Source organism: Puntigrus tetrazona, chromosome 8 (assembly GCF_018831695.1).
Source record: "Puntigrus tetrazona isolate hp1 chromosome 8, ASM1883169v1, whole genome shotgun sequence".
In the NCBI taxonomy this organism is placed as follows: Eukaryota; Metazoa; Chordata; class Actinopteri; order Cypriniformes; family Cyprinidae; genus Puntigrus; species Puntigrus tetrazona.
Genome location: NC_056706.1, coordinates 22,912,947 through 22,924,020, shown reverse-complemented (window position 1 = coordinate 22,924,020; position 11,074 = coordinate 22,912,947). Strand labels below are relative to the sequence as shown.

Below are 11,074 nucleotides of genomic sequence, written 5' to 3'. Positions count from 1 at the left end.
GCTGCCACTGCAGTGCCAAAACAGAGACTGCACCTGAAAACCGCCTGCGACCAAACAGAACAAGAAGCTAGATGTTTCCACACAACTTATGCAAGAAGCTTCCTGAAATCTGATTTCAATTTGTATTTATTTATTTTTTTTTAAATTTAAATGAGCTTTTCCATATGATGCATATTAAAGTGAAATGCTTTTTAAAATAAATTGGAAAAAAAAAAAATAAATAAATAATATATATATATATATATATATTTTTTTAATAATATATAAAATTATATTATTATAATAATTTACCATATCGACAGATAACAAATGTGTTATGCGTTACTAGAATGTATCATACTGCTTTTAAAAAAAAAAAAAAGGAAAAGAAGAAAAATAATTTTTTAACAGCTTCATGTAAAACTAAATAATATTCATATCAAGAAAATGGCACACAATTCCCTTTGAGTGGAGTGAAAGCTCGTTTGAATGCAATGCTCTGATGAAACTGGATCCATACCTTCAACCGGTACATTCACAGACACGCAGCCAGCTGGTGACCACAGATAAACTTTGGTGTTTCCGGTGCAGAGAGCCAGGCGAGGTCTGCGAGGGTCCCAGACGAAGCAGCGCACAGGAGCCGTCTGCTCCAGGACGGCTAGAAGACCGAGTCTCTGCATGTCCCACACCCACAGGCTCTGAGGCATGTTATCTGACAGACGTTAGGCACAGCGTCAGTGCAAACCAATAACGACACGCTAACACAGGCCTATGAGCCACAGCTGTCGGGACGTCTCAAGTCTGTTTCATGCTAGGGAATTTCCTAGGAAGAAGGAGCACCAAATGGCTCTGAAAAGCTGATCCAGGCTGGCATAAGAACGTAACACTTCTCATAATGGACACTGGTGCCAACTGGAACAAAAGGCAGGGACTGGGATGAACTACACACTTTGATGGAGCCGTTTCCATTGTTTTTCAGGATCTTTTTAGCCCCACAATCAAAATCTTAATTAGTGCAATTGGAAGGAAGGCACAAGCAAAAGAGATTGTGTTTCTATTACTGGTCCTCTTTTAAGAAAACAAGACAGGTTTGCAAAAAGGGGACAGCATATTTTCAATTACGCAATTATAGACATACCAAATCTGTAAAAACCTTTAATATGGCAACAAAATAATTGTGTGGCTTTATCAAACGTCACTCTGAAACCAGTCTCAAGTGACAAGTATTCAAAATTTGAATTTATATCCAAGAGCAGAAAAAATAAGCTTGATTACCAAAAACCACTAGGATATTAACAATTTTGCCCCATGCCATGTGCTTTTGGCTATTGCTACAAACAAACCGGTTTTGTGCTCCAGGGTCACAAATGTTCTGATTTCTGTTCTGGAAATGAATGCACATTAGTGCATATTTAATTAGATGAGAGTTAATGGTTGCCTCACCATTCTTTGTAGCAAGAAAGCGATTATCGGCACTGAAAGCCAGAGCAGAAATGCCGATTTTGGGGTTGGCTCGGTCCGGATCGGGCTTGATTACTGGTACCTGGGCTGGCAGCTGTGTGATCTCATCTGAAACATCAGATTAAAATGTTTACATGTGTCACGATTTAAATGTATTTCACAACCCTTTTCTGGACTTGAGCTTAAAGGATTAGTTCACCCAAAAATGAAAACTGCGCCATCATCTACTCACCCCCAACCGTCCCAGGTGTATAGGACTTGAACACAGTCTTAAGTTCACGCAGAAAACAGAGCAAGTCCGTTATTTACGTTCTAATTTTAAAACTAGACATGCGTGTGTTACAGAAAACCATTCGATCTGCTTCAGGGGACATTGGATAACCCCCCCAGAGGCGTATAGGTTACTATACTATAATGTTTTGTCAGAGATTTGGTTTGGTGTGACCCGTTAAATATACATGCAACATGTAGTGAATATGTTGGTTTTTTTCCAGCTTCCTTTCTATAAACACTTCCTGTGTAGTTTGGGGCTGATTGTAACATGAGAGCTCTCTTACCATGGTGCTGGTGAGATTTATGTAGCGGCATCTGCAGACCGCTGTCAACAGTCCAGTAATAGAAATAGTGACTCATCATTTTTTAAATCACCTGCCACCATGTTAAATCTACGGACTCCTCCGAAACAGTGCTGTCTGCATGGCAGGTAATCTTAGCGCCAGCGCAGATAATAGATACCCTCCTCACGTTATAAACCGTTTGCCCATCTAGTAATGAGTCCTACCTAGATTAACGAAACTTACACTTGCTCTGTGTGCTAAACAGCGAGTTGTCCACAGTCAGCTGATGAACAGAGAGATCTTCACTGCCCACAAAAGGTCTTTTCTCCACTTCCTTAAACACCACCTAGAAAACACGCGCGCACATTGTGTTCGATTAGTCCATTTTAAAAGGTTTTTTTTGGGCATGTTTGACAATACTTCCAAAGTGAAATGACCGGTGACCCAAAAAGTATGTTTTCAGACAGGCTAACACTTACAGCTTTGGTGTTCATGATGGTGGCCGGATGCTCGAATTCTGTGATTTTCTTCCAGGTGATATGATTCAGGATCCGAACCTGATGGAAAGCCCATCAAAGGTTTTTTTTTTAAAACAGATTAAATTTCGTAAAACCGATATACTTCATCCGTTTCCTGAAGAGATTTCCTACCTTCTCATCGTAGCTGCCAACGGCCAGGAACTGGCTGCTGGGGCTCCAGGCGACAGACTTTATGCCTAGAGACCACTCATACGCGCCGTAGGAGGACAACAGGCGACCGTCCAGTGAATAGAACAGGATCTTATACTGCGGAGAGAAACGGTGGAAATCTGATTAGTTAATACGTCACAAGTTGATTGAACTAAAATAAGAATTCTGTGCTATTGAACCCCGATGCTGCTGCAGACTAAATCAGACTGAACTGTTCACAGACGTTTGATGGCAAAACCGTTTAATCTTCGCTCTATTTTGCGAGGACGTTACCTCGAGACAGTTGTCCCACACCGCAAGCACGCAGCCGTTAGGAGACCACTCCAGCCCCGCCAGATCCTGAGTCTCGCTCTCAAAATGCTACGGACAAAATTTAGCATAATATTTATATATTAAAAAAAATGCATTTACCTAAGAATTACATATTCTATAAGTTGGGCACCAAACAAAGTATGTTTGGTAACACGTCACGATTAACAAATGAGCTGCACTCACTCTGAGAAGATGCCAGTCGTCGCACACAAACACACTAATGTGGTCCTTACACTCCCGTCTCTCAGCCAGAGCCATATAACGACCGTCTGCGGTGAAGTCCACGCCTGAAAAACATTTGTATAACAGAATCATAAATAGTCAAACCAATTATTTATTTTTATGCAGCTGAGATACAGTAAGGTGGGCACTTTTTTGTCACCTTGGATACACACTGACACCTAGTGATGTGGATGGAACGTGTTTCTGGTTACCTGTGCTGCAAATTATATCATTTAACAGTTTATTCAAAAGGTTTGGTTTATTAAGCCTTTTTTATATAGAAAAATGAATACTTTTCAGCAAGGATGAAATAAATTGATCAAATCTGGTTCTATTTTAAAAAGATAGATGTGTCAAAGAATCCCATTTTTGATCAAATAAATTTATATGAGAAAAAAAACAACAACAACTAAAACACGCAGACACATAAAAATCAACTATAAAGACCCCAAACCTTTGAGTGCTTTTTTTTGTATTATTAGTGTTAGGATTAGTCATATTATAGATGCTATTATGGTTTAAGTAAATTTTAGTTTTTCCATTTTTATTACTGTTTTTTAACGACTATACTTTTCTACTATTCATTTCTATTTAGTTATGTAGTTATAGCTATTTTAGTACATCAAATTAAACTAAACAAAAATGAGAAATAATGCATTGAGTGAGTTTTATAATAAAGTACATTTTTATCTATTTTAAGTGACAATTTTTATCTCTTTTGTAGGTTTTGCTAACTATTATACTGTACATATTTAACATTGCTCTTAAGTTGTCTGCGTGTAGAAAATTGTTGTAGCAGCCCGTGTAACAAACTCCTTTTTATCAAAAAGCAGCTTGACTACTGTTGAACTACTTTAAGTTATGAGCCAGTGTCAGAAGCATCTTCCCCAGCACTGGCCGAACGTCAACCACGTTATGAATGGAACCGTGCTCCATAACTTTAGTCATTTATTTTTTGTAGCCGTGAGTTAAAGTGTTCATAATTCACTCTGGTAGACGGATAACACGACGCTAGGGCAGAAGCACCTTTCAGCAGGATCTGAAGGTTACAGCTCAATCTTCGAGGGACAATGGAAACAGAGCTGAATCCACACGGTGCTGGCCAGAAAATGAGAATCTATGGCAGTCACGCGTGATAGGAACTTAATGTCTTCTGGGGCGGGAGTTCTCTTCACGCTGACAGGGGGTTATGAGGACTATGTGCCATTTACCAGCTGTCTGTGAGAGCTCACGTCTCTCTAGAGACTTATATTACAGGTAAATACCCACATGATTCATGTTTCTCTGACCCTGTCCTTACATCTCCTCTCTCACAAACATGTATACAACTAGTTATACATCCGAGTCGCATTCACTCACCTTTCTGGCAGGCTTTAGGATACTTGATGTACGACACGGATTTTGTGCACAGGGACCAGACGGTAACCCTCAACTGTGAGGAAAAAGAAACATTGTTCAGTGGAAATAATTGTTTACATTAACTACTATTTTCAAGCTATGCTCTCCATACAAAGATGACAACATTAAATGAGGAATCAATTATTATTTTGAAGTATTCTGAATGAACCAACAATGCAGGTGACAGTCAAGCATGGCGGGTAACACCAGTCTCTAGAAGACAAATTGTGTCACTCGGCGGTCATCTTTTTGTATGGTAAAACGTCAAATTCTCCCGAACTGCTCACTAAACTCACGATTAAATTTCATATTTTAAAATCACCAATGAAATCTGACAACAACTGTGTATTAGATGTTTATTTTGCGTTATAAAAAGCTTATTCGTCAGATAAGATCAACTAGTGCGCATGCGCAGTCCTAGACGCTTGTCTCAGTTTCTATAGCAACCGGAACATCTAACATACTCTGTATTCAATAAACTGGTCTGCCTTGATGAACAACACAGCTCATAAGGTTTGCTGATACTAAAACATACATTATTAGAGTTCTAATACGTGCCTGCCACCTTTATACTATCAGTTGGTATCCTCTAGATGGCACTTTAGAGCAGAAAGTGAAGCTGAATAGCCCGTGAATTCAGTCTTTGTCTAATTTTCACACACTACAAACAGATTCATAAAAGACCTTTCGTAATAGTGGATGTGTTGTTATTAAAACAGATAGATAGTGTATTGTTTATTTATGGAAGCCTGTAACAGAGACATCAGATGGAAGACACCAGACAAATGTCCAGCCGTCCGTCATTCAGCCTCAGACACTCCAGACAAAGAGCAGGAATTCCAGACAGACACTTAACTCCAACACACACACACAGACAAACAGACACACACACACAGACACACAGCTGTCCAGCATCTCAACACCTGTCAGTAATTCTTGGAATCAAGTTCAGGCGACAGACTACGGTGGCACTCGGCCCAAGTGTAATCCAGACAGACAGACAAACAGACAGAAAGAGAGTAGGAGAGTGAATAAGACAGCAATGTCAAGGTTTCTTTCAGCAAGGATGTATTAAATGGATCAAGAAAAGATGCATCAAAGCTTCCATGCAGAAAACAGTAAAACTATAGTAGTAGTAGTAGTAATAATAATAATAATAATAATAGCAACAATAACAATAATTTAATTTGATGCTGTAAAATTCTGATTTGACCAACTGGAACAAATATTACATTTAATAATATTATAATAGGAAAAAAAATCCATTTGAATTGAAATTATAGTTTACAATAAGTAACATTTACCTTTATTCGTGTAATGTTCTATATGTCTTCACTGTGATATTTTTACTTATTTTATTTTTATATTTGGACCACCCCATTTTTTTTTTTTTTTTTTTTTTTTACATCTTTCACATTATTTAGTTTCTAATTGTTTCTGTACACTTACACGTACTGTAAGTAATGTACGTAATGTTTCCTTCATTGGACCTCGAAGCTTGTTGAAGTGTATGCTTGAACAGAAAATTAAATAATTTATTTAAATTCCTGCATTTATGATTGAATAAATGCATCCACGGTGAGCAGAAAAAAACTTATTTCAAAAATATAAAAGAAATTCGTAGACCACAAACAATAGAAAGCTAGTGTCATTTTTTCCTTGCAAATAGTCCAACAAATTTTTTTTTTTTATTATTTTTGTACTTTGTCTCACGTTTGATCAATTTTCAAGTCATTTTCAGAAAAGCAGTGTTTAAATTCTTTTGTGATTTTTTGACCCCATTGATTGAATGGCTCCTGTGCATGGATCGTCTGTTATGTTCAGGTCTTTATTTATGGGCAGCAACAGTTGACGGGGTGCAAAACGGGCTCCTCCTACTGCCATACTTACATTGAACTCCGTGGTGTTGAGTATGTGTCGCCCGTCAGGACTCCAGCGTGATGAGACTAGTCCAATCGAACCCTCGTCTATCTTACAATGCCAGTCCGGCTGCTCTAGAGACCACACCTGAGAGAGCGAAAACAGAGAAACCCAAAGTCACTTCAGTAACAAACATATCTGAATCCCGTCTCCCTGTTGAATGGCTCAACATGAAAGACTGGCGCTTTCTTCCCTTACAAAGGTAAGCCGATTTAATTAGACTAGAGTTTTTATTCAATTGCTGAAAAAGAGCGAAGATGTGACAAATCAGATCAAGCGTCTTGTTGAGAAGACGTATAGACGTACTTTTTAATTTCTTCTGGGTAAAGGTTAAAAACAGCCAGAATGAAATCAGGTAAAGGCAAATCAACAAATGCAATGTGCCGCTAGTCGTACCTGCACCAGTCCTCTTTTGTACATGGCACAAAGGATGAAGAGGGAGTCAGAGGACCACTCCATGTGCATCACTTGGTCCAGGCATGTGTACAGGTGCACGATCTGAAGGCTGTTGAAATCACGGACCACCAGACGGTACTGAACACAGGTGGCCTACAAGCCCAAATTAAACGCGGTTATTAATAAGAAAGATTAAGATCGGTTTTGTCATGTGATGATGTTGATAGCTGTAAGGAAAGCACCTTACCAAGTATTTTCCATCTGGAGAAACTTTGCACAGTTGATTGGACTGCTTGAAGATCTCGGAGAAATTCATGCTACTGGAACCAACAGGGAATCTTTAAACATTTATTTATTTTAGTTTTGTGTCTTTAAAAGCATACTCTGAAATTTGACAGTAATATACTAAAAAAATAAATAAATAAATAGATGATGTCAGAGACAGTCGAAAAGAATACTTCAACACAAAATCAAGAGATATTTTTTAAGTAAAAAAAACCATTTTGTTAAATAAAGTCCATTTAATGAACACTACGATTTCAAAATATTCTACTTAAATGTTATATGTATTCATCATTTGTGATTCTCATCAGATTTACTCCATTTTGAAAAGTTTAAAATCACAATAAACCCATACATGACAACGTAGCATCAACTTAAATATTACAAATATGACCACTTTACCCATATACTCATAGTAAGTCATGTTTCATGCAAAAATTGGTAATTTATTTCTATGTTTTTCTTTATTCTAGAGACATATTGCCTATGCTTAACAACAGGTGACATTATTCACCCAGGTAGGCAGGGTGGCAGATAAATGTGTTAATTAAAGCACTTTTCGAGTATGTCAAATGCAAAATTTACTACCGTAGCGAAAATTAGGACTACTTTTTTAAAATCAGAGGATTTTAAAAACAAAAATAATCCGTGAATCGTCTGTCGTCAGGCTTAACGTCTCCGTATCAATGCGCTTAACGTTACTAAAGTTACAAACACGTCTGCGTTAACAAAGGACTAACTAGTTGTACGCGTTATAACACTTTACCTTTTTGACGGACTGATCCGAAGAGTGTTTGGTCGATTATTTTAAGACATTTGCAGGATAAAACAAAAAGACACTCATAAGAACCAACGCTCTCAATCAAACGAGCTCTAACCGAATCGCTACTGTTTCGGAAGTGACGTGTCCGAGAGCGTCATCGTGTCACGCTAACAGCCAATCAGCTCCGCGCTTTATTGTCGGCGTTACAAGGTAATTGTGGGAAATGTTGTTTCATCGTCTATGTTCTAGTAGACTACGCGTATACAATAAATATATTTACCAAGCCAATGCCGAGTGATTTTTAATTTTTTTGTACATTTGTATAAATGTATTATTCCCGTATACGCATTTCAAACAAGCGTGTTTATGCTGTTTGGACATGCGGGTAAATTAAATCGCTCTCCGGGTTTTTGTTATAGGGACAGCTCGGGTCTTTGTACAGTCGAATTAGACTGCCGCACCTTACGCATATTAAAAAAAATTATAATAAAGTGAAAATTTAAATGTCACGCTTTAATCAGATTTTAGAGAGCTCTTCATATGGGATTAGTGTTTCCCGCTCGCGTGCGCCCAAACGGCGGCTAACGCCTCCTCCCGTCCCCCAACAATTCCCCAACCCAACCCTCCACAGCCAAGTGCACTCACACTCCGCCAGCCTATTACCCTATACCTGCATAATCAGCCTCATCCGCCTCTCTCGCATCCGGCTTTTTAACTCTAAGGAGCGATTGAAGGTGCGTTTTGCTGTTCAATGGCTTAATTCGCAGCACTGTAGTTTTGCGAGGGTCAGCTGCAGGTCAAGGAAACTGATTTCGGGATCCAGAGAACATCGCCATAGGCTGTTGCAAGCCAGGAATATATCTCGTTTGGTAAGTAAATGTAATGTATGTACGCTTTGCGTGAACTCTTTACTATATGTAGTTTTTGTCACTGTAAAAATAAGGAATAATTGAGTGCCCGCATCGCTGGAGGTGAGCGTTAAACCCACCCACTTTAAGTGAACGCGAGCAAGATCCCGTGCTTTAATCATTCACTCCAATAGCTCGTTATTACAGACTAGATTTGTGTTCGTGGGGCGAACTTAGTCGCGTTCAAATTCGTTAATAATGAAAAAAATAAATAAACATTTTGAAATCGCCCATTAGTAATGTATTCATATACAACCGGGCATCCGAAGCACGACTACCATAGCGATTTCATTTAGTCAGGTTTTGTTTGTCCAGCCTATAAGTAGGGAAATCGATCAGTGTCCCACGAAGGGGATGCAGTGGGCAGAGTTCACTATGATAATTTTCTGTCAACATGTACAGTAGACTAAACCAATGCTTGATAAGAAAGATGAACTTTTTTTCCCTTTTCGCTAGTCCGTAATTCATTAAGCTACAGCTTACTTGATATTTGTTTCCATTTCTTTACGCGCTAGTATAATGCGTTATATTATATATTATCAGATGACGTTAAAAGGATATTAAATTATACACTGTGAGGATATATATCGGTCTACATAATTAATAAACAGTATGTCCTATTGCAAGAGAATATAAACTAAATAAACCGTGTATTATAAATGATATTACAGGCTAATGTAAATTAATTTTCGCTGCGGCAGTGCAGAAGGTACAATGAATGCCGGACAAGCGTGAGACGGCTTTTGTGTGATTGGTTGTCAAGGGCGCCGCGTTAGTTTATACCGCGCCGAACGGAGTTACGCTCGTCCGAAAGAGTTTGTGGCGTGCGCGAATAAGCTACTATTTTTAATTTACCGCTCTTCTGTTTTGACATATGCTACTTATCGAAAGCCGAGCTTTAGTTAAACGCCACAGAGGAGCGGGAGAGCGCTTTCGGTCCGTGACGCATTCCCCGGTGAGGCGCTATGGCCGGTCGGTTCCGTAGCTGTTCGCCGTGAGCGTCGGTAAGATACGGCTTCATTAGACGTAAACGCGAGGCCTTCGTCAAGCGATAATTCAATTCTCCGCTTGAATCCCTGTTGTGTGTGTATAATTGCTGGCAGAGCTTTAACTCCTCTCAAGGTGGCAGCTACCCCGGGAATACAGGTCAAAATTAGTAAACACGGCGTTACCTCTTTACTAAAACTAGAGCTCGGAGTCGATTTAAACGAAACCATGAACCTATTCCTGAATTCAGTTGAACGAGCTTCTGTAGCTGTTCGCCTGTTGAAATTGAATTTTTTATTTTTTTTAATGAGAACTGTCATTTGTTAAAGGCCTCCATACAAAATTACGCCCCGCGAAGCGGATAAACAGCCTATTTCTTTTAGAATAAGAAGAGCTCGTAGAATAAAGAAGAATTTAGGAGCAACGTGTGGTTTTGTGAGGTGTGTTAAAAACGTGGCCATAGATTTTTAATTTTTTTTTTTCAAATGTTCAGTCAGTTTAGTCTGCGGAAAATATAAATTGTATTATTTATGTTTCTTTCGCGCGCAGGGTTACCGAGGCAACGCACGCGACGCGCGTCGAGCAACAGAATCTGAGCTGATCTGCCGGAAATCACTCGAAGGAGAAAACCTTTTGTTTTTTTTTTATCATTGATGGTATTTATTTGTTTTAGATGATTACATTTGTACCGATTTATTTCATTTTAAATAGAAGGGGAAGCCCGTCTGTAGTTGTCATGGCGAAGGAATTATTGCTAACCTCTCGTTCTTAACCTTTTGAGTAAAATAAATATGTGCATTTGCTAAATAAATAAATGACTAAATAAATTTAAAAAGTTCATTATTTTCTTCAAATTACAGTTATAATATCACCCCTTTTTTAAACAAGTGTCTATAGCGAGATGGCAGCTTTTTACCGAAAGGCTGATTAGCCGTTATATATATATATATATATATATATATATATATATATATATATATATATATATATATATATATATATATATATATATATATAAATTATTTAGGACTGTGAAGTTGTCTTTCATATGTTTGCTGTCTGCTGACATCCGTGTTCTGAATCGCTTTACGCCAAGTTCATTTTTGTCGGTGGCATTAACATCAAAACGTGTTTAATGAATTCATCTGATTTTCTTTACAATAGCCTAGATGTTTTGTTTTTTTTCCTCTGACAGAAACG

The 11,074-nt window shown here is 38.3% G+C and overlaps 2 protein-coding genes across 4 annotated transcripts in view; one reads left to right on the top strand and one right to left on the bottom strand.

The window, feature by feature from the left end:
• Positions 1-8,130, bottom strand: part of wrap73 (WD repeat containing, antisense to TP73) — a 9,043-nt gene extending 913 nt beyond the window's left edge. Inside the window, exons 1-13 of one of the 3 annotated variants that reach the window (XM_043247503.1) lie at positions 7,983-8,130; positions 7,182-7,272; positions 6,935-7,087; positions 6,509-6,625; positions 4,580-4,652; positions 3,182-3,285; positions 2,960-3,046; positions 2,648-2,782; positions 2,477-2,554; positions 2,241-2,343; positions 1,423-1,548; positions 500-691; positions 1-44 (exon numbers count right to left, since the gene is read on the bottom strand). The exon at positions 1-44 is cut by the window's left edge and continues 913 nt beyond it. In XM_043247503.1, the coding sequence (XP_043103438.1) occupies positions 1-44; positions 500-691; positions 1,423-1,548; positions 2,241-2,343; positions 2,477-2,554; positions 2,648-2,782; positions 2,960-3,046; positions 3,182-3,285; positions 4,580-4,652; positions 6,509-6,625; positions 6,935-7,087; positions 7,182-7,250 (1,281 nt within the window). In that variant the 5' untranslated portion in view covers positions 7,251-7,272; positions 7,983-8,130. The remainder of the gene's footprint in view (positions 45-499; positions 692-1,422; positions 1,549-2,240; positions 2,344-2,476; positions 2,555-2,647; positions 2,783-2,959; positions 3,047-3,181; positions 3,286-4,579; positions 4,653-6,508; positions 6,626-6,934; positions 7,088-7,181; positions 7,273-7,982) is intronic. The other 2 variants (XM_043247502.1, XM_043247504.1) reach the window with 2 other exon arrangements.
• Positions 8,131-9,851: 1,721 nt separating this feature from the next.
• tp73 (tumor protein p73) overlaps positions 9,852-11,074 on the top strand; it is a 33,147-nt gene continuing 31,924 nt past the window's right edge. Inside the window, 1 exon segment of the mRNA XM_043247500.1 lies at positions 9,852-9,891. The gene's annotated coding sequence lies outside the window, so the exon portion shown is untranslated.